This window comes from Carcharhinus amblyrhynchos, chromosome 14 (assembly GCF_965287045.1).
Source record: "Carcharhinus amblyrhynchos chromosome 14, sCarAmb.v2.hapA, whole genome shotgun sequence".
In the NCBI taxonomy this organism is placed as follows: domain Eukaryota; kingdom Metazoa; phylum Chordata; class Chondrichthyes; order Carcharhiniformes; family Carcharhinidae; genus Carcharhinus; species Carcharhinus amblyrhynchos.
Window position 1 is genome coordinate 49,542,634 of NC_137337.1, and position 15,071 is coordinate 49,557,704.

At 42.2% G+C, this 15,071-nt stretch overlaps 1 protein-coding gene across 1 annotated transcript in view; it reads left to right on the forward strand.

The window, feature by feature from the left end:
- ttc6 (tetratricopeptide repeat domain 6) overlaps positions 1-15,071 on the forward strand; it is a 268,411-nt gene that overhangs the window by 54,245 nt on the left and 199,095 nt on the right. Inside the window, exons 6-8 of the mRNA XM_080201905.1 lie at positions 6,149-6,268; positions 8,356-8,589; positions 11,319-11,464. Coding sequence (XP_080058031.1) covers positions 6,149-6,268; positions 8,356-8,589; positions 11,319-11,464 — 500 coding nt within the window. The remainder of the gene's footprint in view (positions 1-6,148; positions 6,269-8,355; positions 8,590-11,318; positions 11,465-15,071) is intronic.

The following is a 15,071-nucleotide window of genomic DNA, read 5'->3' on the forward strand; positions in this document are numbered from 1 at the left end:
TCCCTTCCCTCCCTCCATGCTTATAGAAATAAGGCAACATAACTGCTAAAGTTAACGTTTACTTTTTAGTCACAAGTAAGGCTTAGATTAACGTTGCAGTGAAGTTATTGTGAAATTCCCCTTGCTGTCACACTTTGGCACCTGTTTGGATCAAAGCATCTAACCAGCAAGTCTTTCAGACTGTGGAAGGAAACCGGAGCACCTGGAGGAAACCCATGCAGACACGGGGAGAATGTGCAAACTCCACACAGATAGTGACCCAAACTGGGAATCAACCCAGCTCCCTGGTGCTGTGAGGCAGCAATGTTAACCACTGTGAAAAAGAATATTTTATTGCCAAAAATTTGAAAAAATTGAGGTAGCTCTTATCCCAAATGTCATACTACAGCTTCTTAAGTTGAACATCAATGTGCTAACATGGTATCAAAATTTTGTATTCATAACATTATTTTTTGTCAATTGATACTTCTCATTGAATTTTACAGATTGCTACAAATGTTTTATTGCAACATCAAAATACAACAGTTGGATATATGATAATTGTAACTGAATAACATTATCAATATAAACATTGGGGGCAATCTTACCTAAGAAATTCTAAGTGCCAAACGAGCGTGAAAGTGGGAGAGTTTCAGACCTTTTTTTTGGAGAGGCCACAAATGAAATCTAAGGCTATTTCATTCAAAAAGGTATGCACAATCTGATTCCCGCCAGTAGCAGGAGGGGGTGGGGTCTCAGCCTGCCAGAAAGCTGGCTGCTCACACTAGGGAATGCATGTCGCATGTTAAATTATGTAATAATAGAGTGCAGATTTATATACTAGTTCCACAGATTCAAAGCAAATAACAAAACCCATGTTCACTTAAAATATTGAATAAATAATTTCCAATAATAATAAAAAAAATACACTTTAGGTGAGCCAATAACAATAGCATTTATAACAGTAACCTTTATAATAGTAGGGAATCTTACTGTCTTCAATATGAAACTGCTGTTTCAAGCATTGACTTCAAAGGACATTCCCAATCTGGCTTCATCACAGGGGGTGTGGCTAGACTCCTTGGCTGGAATCTTATGGCCATTCATGCTGGCGAGATTTCCTGGTCCCGCTGCTGAGCCAAATTCTTGCTGTAGCGACAGCAGGGTGTGAATGGCTAGTGAGATTCTGACTCTCCTGTGCCGTGGTGGGGCCTGTGGAGATTGTTTCGCCCCAGGTCGAAGGCTACTGACCTGATCGTGATTTTTAAATGCAGGTAAGTACATAATTTTTTCCATTCTGGTAGTCAGTGGCTTTCCACCGATAGAAGGAAGTTATGGGCCATTGAAGCTCAGTGGCTACTGTTAATATCACATTGCTTCATGGTGGTCTCTCCCATTCAAATTAGACTGGGTGGGCCACAGAAGTGTTAACCTGCATTCATGTGATTGAAACTGGTTTCACGAACTGCACCCTTCTTACCCCAGCAGACTCATCAAACCATCAATCATCAACCTGTCTGAGAACCTTACTCTGAAAACAACTTTCATTTGATTTCATTTGTGGCCTCGCCAAAAAAATGGTCTGAAACTCTCCCACTTTCACGCTCGTTTGGCACTTAGAATTTCCTAGGTAAGATTGCCCCCAATGTTTATATTGATAATGTTATTCAGTTACAATTATCATATATTCAACTGTTGTATTTTGATGTTGCAATAAAACATTTGTAGCAATCTGTAAAATTCAATGAGAAGTATCAATTGACAAAAAGTAATGTTATGAATACAAAATTTTGATACCATGTTAGCACATTGATGTTCAACTTAAGAAGCTGTAGTATGACATTTGGGATAAGAGCTACCTCAATTTTTTCAAATTTTTGGCAATAAAATATTATTGGCAATATTGGCAATAAAGTGGGAAACTCTCCCACTTTCACGCTCATTTGGCACTTAGGATTTCTTTGGTAATGTCGCCTCCATTGTTTATATCGATAACGTTATTCAGTTACAATTATCTTATATTCAACTGTTGTATTTCAGAGTAAAATTCTCAGCAAGCCATCAAGCAGCCAAAGCCCTTAATTTGTTCCGGTTCCGCAGTTCACCATAAGACATAGGAGCAGAATTAGGCCATTCGACCCATTGAGTCTGCTCCACCATTCAATCATGGCTGATATTTTTCTCATTCCCATTCTCCTGCCTTTTCTCCATAACCTCTGACCCCCTTATTAATCAAGAACCTATCTATCTATATCTTAAAGACACTCAATGACCTGGTCTCCATAGCCTTCTGCAGCAAAGAGTTCCACAGATTCACCATTCTCTGGCTGAAGAAATTCCTCCTCATCTCTGTTTTAAAAGATTGTTCCTTCAGCCTGAGGTTGTGCACTCTGGTTCTATTATTTCCTACTAGTGGAAACATCCTCTCCCTGTTCACTCTGTCCAGGCCTCGCTGTATCCTGTAAGTTTCAATAAGTTCCCCCCTCATCCTTCTAAACTCCAACGAGTACAGATCCAGAGTCCTCAACCATTGCCCCTATGACAAGCTCTTCAATTCAGGGATCATTCTTGTGAACCGCCTCTGGATCCTTCCCAAGATCAGCACATCCTTCTTTGGATATGGAGCTCAAAACTACTCACAATACTTCAAATGGGTTCTGATTAGAGCCTAATACAGCCTCAGAAGTACATCTCTCCTCTTGTATTCTAGCCCTTTTGACATGAGTGTTAACATTGCATTTGCTTTCCCTAACTGCCGACTGAACCTGCACATTCACCTTAAGCGAATCTTGAACAAGGACTCCCAAGTCCCTTTGTGCTCCTGATTTCCTAAATATTTTCCCATTTAGAAAATAGTCTATGCATCCATTTCTCCTTCCAAAGTGCATAACCTCACACTTTTCCACATTGTATTCCATCTGCCACTTCTTTGCCCACTTTTCTAACCTGTTCAAGTCCTTCTGCAGCTCCCCCCACTTCTTCAATAGTATCTGTCCCTCCATATCTTTTTGTATCATCTGCAAACTTCGCAACAGTACCTTTAGTTCCTTCTTCCAAATCATTAATGTATATTATGAAAAGAACATAAGAACATAAGAAATAGGAGTAGGAGTAGGCCATCTAGCCCTTCAAGCCTGCCCCGCCATTCAATTAGATCATGGCTGATCTGAAGTGGATCAGTTCCACCTTCCTGCTTTCTCCCCATAACCCTTAATTCCCCTGTCTATCAGAAACCTATCTACCCGTGACTTATAGGAACATAAGAAATAGGAGCAGGACTAGGCCTTCAAGGCTGCCCCGCCATTCAATAAGATCATGGTTGATCTGAAGTGGATCAGTTTCACTTTCCCGCTTTCGCCCCAAAACCCTTAATTCCCCTGTCTATCAGAAACCTATCTACCTGTGACTTATAAGAACAAGTTGTGGCCCCAGCACTGACCCCTGAAGCACACCACTAGTCACTGGCTGTCATCCTGAAAAAGACCCCTTTATCCCCACTCTCTGCCTTCTGCCAGTCAGCCAATCGTCTTCACCTAAGAACCAATCTCCTAAATATTTGACAACAAGAAATCTTACAATCTACTGTGAATGCTTTGCTTTACAAGACCTTTAGTTTATCTTTAAACCACCAAATTCAACCAAGAATCCAGAAGCCTGCCATTAGGAAGATCAGAAATTGTAATCAGAGACCAAATTAACTGTAATCTGTGTAACAGGACTAAGACCACCACACACTCTATATTTTTATGTATATAAATCATCATGTTTAAATGGGACAATGACTTTTTAAAATAGTAGAAGCTATGTATAGCTGTGATCTCTGAACAATAAGAGCTATTTAGAAATATTGCGGAAACCTGCATCTCGTTGTCTCTGAAATGCAATGAAGACTCTGGGCTGCAGAGACCAAATTCAAAGAGAATTATACAAAGGTAATCTACATTTCATAAGCAAGACTGAGCCAAAAGGAGCCAATTCATATGCTAGGATGATGGACCCTGCAACCTCCCATTAAGACTTGATGGTTGAAACATTAACAATCTCAGGAATCCAGACAAAGGGATGTATACCGTCTGTAAAAACTAAAGTGGAGAGGTTGGAGTCATTTGACATGACCACTGCTTCTCCCCTGCCTAGCTAGTAGAGATTGTAACATTGCCTTGCGGAGCTACAATGCTCAGTCTGCCATCTTTCCATCTACCCAGCAGCAACACAGAAAAGGGCTCTGTCCAGGCTTGAATGCCTGGCCCCATCTACACTGTTTCTACTGGAGTTACTGGACTTTTTGTACCATTGCCTGCAAGACTGATTCATCTCTGCATGTCTGTCTTCTTGTGAATGTGATCTGTGCTGGAAAAGTGAATCATCCAGTATCAGTATTCAACCTGCTGACCTCTGCAAAGCAAAACACCAGAGGACATTTGAATCTGGACTCTAAACACATGTGAAACAATAATTCTTTTTCTTTGGTTATTTCCCTGTAAATCTATTCTTTCTCCACCTCTCTTTCAGTGTACCCTTCTCCTACATTTGAGTGTGTACAAAATAAACTAACCCTCTCACTAACCATGTGTTTGCTGGCTGGTCATTAATAGAAATTGGATGACATGGAGGGGTTGGGAGATATACCACCACTTTTAAAAGGGGGGGTGCAAATCTAAATGACTTTCTATTTACAGATGGGTGGTAAGAAGAGGACTTATGGCTGTTATACTACACCTCCATCCCCATGCGTAAATCTACAAAAGGGCACTAATTTTATCTGTATCCAATCTGTGTGTGTATGTGAGATCTAGTGTGTGCCATTGCATTAATTCAGGATAATTGCATGACAGTAAATAACTTGTATTTTAAAACTCACAAAAACTTGCTGCTTAATATTTTAATTGGAATACATATTCAAAGAGTAAGAAAATACACACCTTTTTCCATACAATGATTACAGGCAGTAAGACAGCACATGCATTCTGTTGCTAAGGTCTGGAATACACTAACTGAGACTGTAATGTAGTTCACTCAAGGCGTTCTAGAGGGACTTGGATTATTATCTGAAAAGGAACGAAGTACAGGGTTACGGGTAGAAGTTGGGGGATGACTCTCGATGAATTGTTCATTGGAAGAAGCATTGTTGTCACAACACGTCGAATGACCTCCTTATATGCTGTAACAATTCTGTGATGTTGATTATATCGACACCTGTAATCTCGGAGGTGCCTTAGGTGTGGAAATTGAGACTTATAGTGATTTTCATAGCCATTGGCAGCACCTTTTTTATGGTAGCAGTCCTGCTTCAAGAAGGTGGCACAAATTGTAGATGCCTTAGATGTTGCTCTTGGCTGAAGCTGATGTAAGAGAAGTATTTCCCGAATACCATAAGTAGTTTGTCCTTCTATCCCTTTGTGCACAGCTTCCCTTCAGCTGTCTATGCTGTGTCTCCCTGATGTGCTGCAGCCCAAGGGGAGCTTTAATTTGAGCTCCATGAGCGATTGTGGGCTTCTTGCTCATCATCTTCAAATATTAGTAAACTTCTTGAAAAAGTCCAGTACCACTCTCTTTTGATTCCAAACACAGCATACCTCTGCTTTACTAACTCCACAGCAGCAAAAAAAAGTCAGGAGTACCTCACCTGAAAATCCCATGCTGATGTATTTAAATAGTGCTGATGGTGGTGGAGGTAGGGACAGGGCTGGTAGGGGATAGCTGACACGGGGAGGATGTTGGTGAGCATGAGTCCCTTGTTCAGATAGGAGTATTTAACAAAGGTTGTTAGCAGGCTCTGCCTGCAAAGTCCAAGTGGCAGGTCAGGCACCAAATCAGAAGCTGGCTGATGTCACTTGCTCTGCACACTTCTGCCAGACACATGTCCATATGACCAGCCTTCCATGCATCTGGACTATTTTGCTTTTGTGTGAGATTTATTGGAATTCTTCTGAATTGCAGCTTAATTTTAACACAGTGCTTCAATTCATACACATTGTTTAAGAAATAAAAATAAACCCTAATTGTCAATTATTTAAGAAATAGTATTTTCACAAATCCTGAGCATTAGTGAGAGGGATATTTCTGCCCTCTAGTGTTTGGCATCTCAAGGATTATAGTAACAGTACAGGCATGCATATCAGATCAATGTTAAAATATAAAGTAATAAAAAATAATCTTCATTTTAAAGGAGGCTACAGATATCACAGTTGCACAGAAAGAAGAGGATAGTGTAGTAACCTCAAAGTTCCCTACAGGAAAGTTATCAGTGACAGATTCTCAGCACAGAGCTGAAAAGCTGATCAAAAAGGTACAGTTTAACTGTAATTGCTGTGATGTAAAATAAATTGTAATTGTTTGAATAGCATATTCGTTTCAACTTAAAAAAGAATGAATGAATAAATGGTTTCGCTAAAATCACATTAAAGTAAATTGAAAACAGCAAAAGCATATTATGAAATTGAAATGGATTTTGCTGTGACTCCAAACTTAAATGTGTTTCCTAAATAGAGGGAGGGAAGATTCAAAACTGAATCAACATGGTTCTTGATAGGTTGGTTGATTGAATGATTGATTTGAATTATTGCCTCATGTACTGGATGTAATAGGTCTGTGGAGGAAGAAGTCCCTTCACCAAAATCCCTTTACTTACAATTCTAACAGCAGTACACAGAGTGCTATCTGTTAGCAGTCTACCTCCGGGGGTGTCAGAAGAACTGACACTCCCAGAAAGACTCCCTGATTGATCCATCAAATAGATCCTTAATCAGGGAGTTCAGACTCCAGTAGGCCTGACTGAAGTCATTATGCTGTGATACAATGAAAAGTTTGTTTCTTGCAGATTATTCAGGCAAAACATACTGCTCATGAAGTACATAGGGGAAAAATATATGGTGCAGAATATAGTGTTGTAGTTACAGGTAGGTGAAGAGAAAGATCAGTTTAATATATAATAGGACTATTCAAGAGTCTGGTGGCAGCAGGGAAGAAGAAGAGAGTGGGGGGTGGGTGTGGGATGGGGAGGGAGGGCGGGAGGGTCCTTAATTATGCTGGCTGCTTTCCCAAAGCAGCAGGAGGTGTAGTCGGAATCAATTAATGGGAGGCTGGTTTGTGTGATGGACTGGGCTAGGTTCACAACCCTTTGTAGTTTCTTGCAGTCTTGGTCAGAGCAGGAGCCATTCCAAGCTGCGATACAACTGGATGGGATGTTTTCTGTGGTGCATCTGTAATAATTGATGAAAATCACACTGCACGTGCCAAATTTTCTTAGCCTTCTGAGAAACTAGAGGCATTGGTGAACCTTCTTAGCTATAACATTGGCATGGAGGGTCCAGGACAGATTGTTGATGATCTGAACACCTAGAAACTTGAAGCACTCTATCGTCGTCACTTCATCCCCAGGGGCATGTCCTTCACTACACCCCCTGAAGTTATGACTTGCTCCTTCATTTGACTGACATTAAGGGAGAGATTATTGTCATCACATCATTTTACCAGATTCCCTACCTCTTTCCTGTATACCATCTCGTCATTGTTTGAAATCTGACCCACTACAGTGTCACCAACAAACTTGAAAATGGAGTTGGAGCAGAATTTGGCCACACAGTCATAAGTGTATAAAGAGTTTAGCAAGGAGTTGAGGGCATAGCCTTGCGGGGCACTGGCATTGAGGATATTCATGGAAAAAGTGTTGGTGTCTATCCTTACTGATTGCGGTCTCTGAGTTAGAAAGTCAAGGATCCAGTTGCGGAAGGTGGAGCAGAGCCCAGGCCACAAAATTTGGTGATGAGTTTTGTTGGAATAATGGTATTGAAGTCATGGGTTGCCTACATTGGCACATCAGACCCTCCTGGTGGGTTCTGCTGCATGACCCCTGATATACCTCCTCCCATCGTGACCCCAACAAACTGCGACTGAGTTTGCGACAGTAGAAAGAGACCAGGACAATTGCAAAGTGTTTGATGCCAGGTGCAGAGCCAACTTTTAGGCCCTCACACTATTTTCCAGGATCGGCCGATCTGTGCCAGGTATGGTGACGTTTGAAAATCACCTCCAATATCTTAGAAGGTGGCCAAAGAGAAGTAGAGGTGCTTAAGTTATTTGGGAAATGAGTGATATGTGACACAGGGAAGAAAGTAATATATAAAATAGACGGAGCAGAAACAAACAAGCCATAATACATTGAATCATAAAATCCTCCAAATAAAAGCTGATGAACTAAGATTTAAGTTATAGATTTGAAGGTGAACAATGAAGGGGCAACTTTCTGCCGTTTGAGTGCATGTATCAAAAATTAGGGAATGTGCTGTGCAAGGCTTTCCAACCATTCAGTTAATTAATTACCTCTTTGATACTAAAATATCTCTCTAAAATTAATTATGCTACTTTTGTTTTTAGATTACGGAAGTTGATCATAAAGTCAAACTGGCGGAAGAAACCACAGTGACTTTGGACAGCACTGCAATAACTTCAGTTAATCTTCCAGAAACAGACCAAACATCAAAATCCGTGGATACATTTACTGCAGCACAAGTAACCCCTTCAATACAAACTACCTTTGCAGTTACAGACAGTTTGCAAGATACGCTCACCAACGAGGAAGCAGAAAAGCTTCTTGCATTAAGTGGAGAGGTAGGCTTTTAAATAATTTAGTAGCATGGTTCTGAGCATCTCATCTGCTTTAAATCATAGAATCAGAGAATGGTTACAGCACAAAAGGATCATAGAATCCCTACAGTGCAGGAGCGGCCATTTGGCCCATTGAGTCTGCACCAACTCTCCGGCAGAGCATCTTAACCGGACCCTATTTCCCCACCCTATCCCTGTAACCCCACACATTTACCTTGCCAATTCACCTGACCTGCACATCTTTTGGTGTAGGAGGAAACCGGAGCACCTGGAGGAAATCCTCGCAGACACAGGGAGAACATGCAAACTCCACGCAGACAGTCACCCAAGGCAAGAAATGAACCCACAAGCCTGGCACTCTGAGGCAGCAGTGCTAATCATTGTGCCACTGCGTCAGCACCCTGTCAGGGCATCCCAGCTAGTCCCATCGCAGTCTTTGTCCTGTAGCCTTGCAAATTCTCTATTTTCAGATAGTTACTCAATTCTCTTTGAAGGCTTTGCTGCAATTTGCCTCTACCACACTCTCCTGCATCACCGGCTGTGCGATCCACCCAACCCTCCATCAATGGCCTCCCAGATGTGTCCGGGCCAGACCCAACCCTCCTCCCTCCCCCATCGGCTATGACACTGCCCCATGCCTGACGGGCAATGTCAAGGTGCCCCCTGGGCATTGGCATCTTGCCTCTTGGAGAGTGCTGTGGGGGTACAGGTTTGCACTGCCAGGGTGCCAAAACCCAGGGGGCACCATTCCCCCCACCGTCTGACATTCTGGGGGGCTCCTGATTGCCCACTTCACTCCAGCAGGGTGAGGTCACTAGTGGGTAGCCACTCAAAACCCCACTGAAATGAACCACTCTGACAGGGGGATGGGGGGAGGAGAGGCCAGCATGCCTGTAGACTTCAGTTCCAGGCCCGCTAGTCACATTTAAAATATATTTAAGTAAGTATTTAAATTACTTACGTGCCACTCCTCCGATTTCTGACGCAGAGCAGATGCCACTGGAAATCCGGAGCTGGAAGATGCTATTGGGGTGAGAACACATGCACAAATCCCGTGAATCGCCTGTTGTGAGATTCTCCCAGCCTGCTGCGCTAAACAATTAGCGCAGCGGGTGGGAGAGTGGTGGCCTCTGACTCCAACTCAAACTTCCCGGGCAATTCCCATGGAGTCATTGCATTGGAACTTCTGTGGAATCCTGTCATGCATTGTGGGGGGTACATCTAACTATCTGGAGATTGGAAGATGTGGACCCAGATATTTTATCTTTGGTTAAGGAAGTTAAAGTTGCTGGGAAAAGAATGAGGAAGTAATAACAGAAATAGCTCGGCTTGTACACTAATCTTCACTTAGCAGTATTTTTCAACTTGGCTACATGTAAACAAGAATAAATGTTAATTTATTTAGCAAGGTATTAGAGAGCACAAACGATAACTTAAAGACGCAACAATTGACAAATTTTCTTCTGAAAATATATATTTTGCTTGTACATTGCAGCCTGATTACAATTTGAAGATGTTAAAATAAACTTACATCTCTATAATAATTTTAAATAAGTAATTAGAACAAAGGACAAAGAAAATTACAGCACAGGAACAGGCCTTTCGGCCCTTCAAACCTACCCCGACCATGCCACCTGACTTAACTAAAACACCCTACGCTTGCAGGGACCGCATCCCTCTATTCCCATCTCATTCATGTACTTGTCAAGACACCCCTTAAAAGTCACTACTGTAACCACTTCTATTACTTTCCCCAGCAATAAGTTCCAGGCATCCACCACTCTGTGTAAAAAATCTGCCTCGTACATCTCTTTTAAAATTTGCCCCTCGCACCTTAAACCTATGCCCCCTAGTAATTGACTCTTCCACCCTGGGAAATGCTTCTGACCATTCACTCTGTCAATGCCTCTCATAGTCTTGTAGACTTCTATCAGGTCTCCCCTCAACCTCCGCCGCTCCAATGAGAAGAAACCAAGTTTCTCCAAGCTCTCCTCATAGCTGCTGCCCTCCATAAATCTTTACTGTACTCTCTCCGAAGCCTCCACATCCTCCTGATAATGTGGTGGCCAGAATTGAACACTATGTTCCAAGTGTGGCCTCACTGAAGTTCTATAAAGCATCAACATGACTTGCCATTTTTTAAACTTAGTACCCTGGCCGATGAAAGCAAGCATGTCATATGCCTTCTTGACTTCCTTTTCCACTTGCATTGCCACTTTCAGTGACCTGTGTACCTGTACACCCAGATCCCTTTGCCTATCAATACTCCTAAGGGTTCTGCCATTTAACTGTACATTTCCTATCTATATTAGACCTTCCAAAATGCATTACATCACATATGTCCGGATTAAACTCTATCTTCCATCTCTCCGCCCAAGTCTCCAACTGATCTATATCCTTCTGTATCCTCTGATGGTCTTTGTCACTATCCACAAATCCACCAACCTTTGTGTCGTCCGCAAACTTACTAATCAATCCAGTTAGATTTTCCCAGCAAAGGTCCCAGCAATGATCCCTGAGGAACACCACTTGTCACACTCCTCCATTCAGAAATGCACCCTTCCACTGCTACCCTCTGTCTTCTTTGACCAGAATTACCTAATTCTGAGGTAATTTCACATGATGGAAATGACCTATACATTCATGGAAAGCATGATGTGGATTTTTAGTTCCATGAAAGACAATTGGCTCATTTGTGAGAGAAGTATTCACTGTTCTTGTTATATTTCTAGATCACTTTTTCTGATATAATTAATGTAAAAGGAACAGCATTTGGATTGCCAAAGAGAACTTCAGAGGACCAGAAAATGCTGCTTGAAAAGGATGAACAGCCTCTGCAACAACCCTCTGTGCTGGCCACGTGGACTGCAGTACACAAGTAAAATGCAATTATTATGCGTGTTACGTTTCAGAGAGGTTCTCACATAGAACTTTGTAAAATGGCTTGTGAATCTTAGCAAAGCCAGTCATACTGTATTAGACATCTTGTAATTATAATGCTAGGCTACAGTCTGAAAGGCTTTTAGTTTTGTATTTCATTTCCCTGTACGTAGACTTGAAGAAATTCACCACAATCACTAATGACTCTGTTGCCATCATAATTTACAAACTTCAACTCTAGCTGCCTCACTGTACTGATTTAAATTGCTGTAATTACTCATCCAGATACTATTTAGGCTCCAATTGGTCTGGTGCCAGCCACTCATGTGGTTTATGTGAAACTCAACTAATTTTACTCCTCTGTGTCAATAGTGCTTTTACAACTAACATCAAGTTGAAATGGACACACCTTACTCATTCTCTCCCATCTTTATTGAGGTTTGAACAAGATTTAATTATTAGTTTTTGTAATGAGATTTTTAAAAGGTTTGCATTGCATGGAAGACACATATGGAACTACCTACAGTTCACAAATGCATAGCACTTTTAAATAAAATGTTCAGAATAGGTTGTGGAGAAGAGTGCTTAGGATCTTAAAAAGTGGCATCTGAGAGACCCTCAGTACATTATTTGTCCTTGATGAGATTTAGAGTTTGTTACTTAATAAAGTTTTATGTTAGAAATGTTCTATCAGAGCTGATGGTGATATTGTGGTTTGGGTGAATAATTGGTTGTCATGCAATCTTCATGTAGAATCGAACTGCTTTTTCAATCATTGTTAAAAATAACCAAACAGACCACACACATGGTAGTATGAATGAATGATGAATTGTCCACAATAACAACATTAGGTCGTCTAAATTGCCTCATAAGTTTATGACCAAATTTTAGTGAACTTACTTCATGAAAGCAATAGATTGCAAAGTATGTTTGTTTCTTTTTATAAATTCAAGGAAGTTACAGCATATTGTGCTGTCTAGCTGAAACTACCTTAATATTGTTCAGGAATTACTTCTGTTTGCTCAGACATTGATTGGTGCCCACACAAGTCTTTCACAGCAGAGATTCAAAATGTTACATCTATAAATGCTACGTGCAGATTAACTTCATAATTGTTTTGAGATTGCTGTTGCTCCTAATGCTAATGAAAATGCAAATCTGAGTAAAAAATAGTGCAGTTTTGGGAGATTATATAATATAATCGCTGAGTCAAAATCTAGAAACTGCCTCTCTAATTGTACTATGGGAGTACTGTTACCTCAATGAATGCAGTAGTACAAGAAGAAGGCTTGTTACTAGTTTTTCAAAGGCACGAGGAATGGCCAATAAAGCTAGCCTTGCTCATAATTCAATTGGCAACAGGTAATTTTAATCCATTTACAGCTTATTAAATGTTCACAATCCTCAAAAAAGAAGGCTTGTCCAGCTTCCTGGAGTCTCCTGCTATATTTTGTTATTTTACTTGTCATGGCTACTCCCTTTTGTCTTACACCATCAACACTTTGTCAGTTAATCTTTTCTGCCTTCCACAGTATGACAGACTTTTCCTTTTATTATTTTCCTACCTTCCCCATTTCACTGATTCTGCACTTGCTTTAAAGCATCCTTAAATTTTTCTAGTTCTGATGTAAGGACATCCTGATGTGCTAATTATATCCAGCATTTTTGTGTTTATTTCAGATTTCCAGAATCCATAGTATTTTGATGTTGTACCTAAGTCTCCAATCTCTGCACACATTCATTTCACAATACGACTCTCACCAACTTTTAAAAATGCACCATAGAAAGCATTCTTACTGGTTGTATCATAGCTTGGGTGTAACTCCTGCTCTGCCTAAGACCGCAAGAAACTACAAATGGTCAGGAATGATGCCCAGTCCACCATGCAACTCAGCCTCCCATCCATTGACTCTGTCTACACTTTTTGCTGCCTCGGAAAAGCAACCAACATAATTAAGGACCCCACACACCCCAGACATACTGGGCCCTATTTTGCCATTTTGATTCTAAGTGCTGGGTGGACTTGAAACTGGGAGTGTTTCAGATCCGACTTTTAGACCCTTTCTCCGGCGCCCCAATATGCACTCTGCCTGAAAAAATATCAGTGATTCTGAATTGTGCTGCACAAGCCTGCGGGTGGGGCTTATCACGTCCAAAACATTGCTGCTCCAGTCGGCTCCTCCAACTGTGCATAGTCACATGAAAAAAATGATAGAATGCTGCTCTCTGACCACATTGCACCTGGATAATGCATCTCGCTGTCCCCCACAGACATTGCCCAACTCCCACAACATTACTGAACCACTTATCCCTCCACCCGTCCACCACCCAGACTGATCGCGGCCTCCTCCCTCCCCCTTTCCCCCAACGATCTCAGGCAGAGTGACAGTGGACCTCCCCTTCCTCCTCACTCATCTCAGGCAAAGAGATCTACCCTTCCCCCCTCTACTCTACAGATATCAGGCAGAGTGAACCCCCTGACTCCTACCCTGGACTGCCCCTAACAAGGCCCTATCTCCTCTGCACTCTGATGGCTATATGAGACCTCCCTCTCTCTCCCATTTATTGAGGCACTCATCCACCGCCCCCCTCCCCATCATCCCATCAGCATATCTGCAAGTGCTCACTTACCTTCCCCTCAATGCTATCAAGCAAACTGCATGTAATTTGCTAGAATGCTCTGCCAAACTGCCCACAGCTGACCTACCCTAACGAGAGGCAGCTCCATTAAAAACTCAAGAATAGACAGACAGGCAGGCATTCCTGCACAAAATGTGCCCCCGATTCTCTGAGGGTGACCTGGGGAGGCTGCTGGATGCAGCAGAGGTGAGGTGGGATACCCTCTTCCCCCCAGGAGGATGCAGACCAAGAGGAATTGATGGAAATGCGGCCTGGGAGGAAGTCGCCGCCTTAGTCAGTGCCAAGGTAGTGGTTCCCCTGAATCAGGAGGCAGTGCTGGGAAAAGGTCAATGGTCTCATCTGCTCAGCAATGGTGAATGCTGAACTCCATCTTGCATCTTCCCCCAGATCCTCCCATCCCCAGCGCCCTGCATGCTTCTAGCTCCTGACCCACAAGCACCTCCTTCTTTCCCCCCCAATGAGCCCCACTATGCTTGCCCTCTAAGGGCCACCACCCGATATTCTGCAGGAGTCATGCCACCATTTCTTTCATGGCTCTTTCAGTCAGAGGAGAAGACTAAGCACAACACTTATGAAAGGACGAAGACAGGGGACGGTGACCAAGACTTTCGGGTCCTTACCCTCTTTGAGGAACAAAGAACAAAGAAAATTACAGCACGGGAACAGGCCCTTCAGCTCTCCAAGCCTGCACTGACCATGCAGACTGACTGAACTAAAACCCCCTACCCTTCTGGGGATGTATCCCTCTGTTTCCATCCTATTTATGTATTTGTCAAGATGCCCCTTAAAAATCACTACCTCCCCTGGCAATGCGTTCCAGGCACCCACCACCCTCTGTGAAAAAAAACTTGCCTCATACATCTCCTTTAAACCTTGCGCCATGCACCTTGCACCTTAAGTCTATGCCCCCTAGCAATTAACTCTTGCGCCCTGGGAAAAATCTTCTGACTATCCACTCTGTCCAT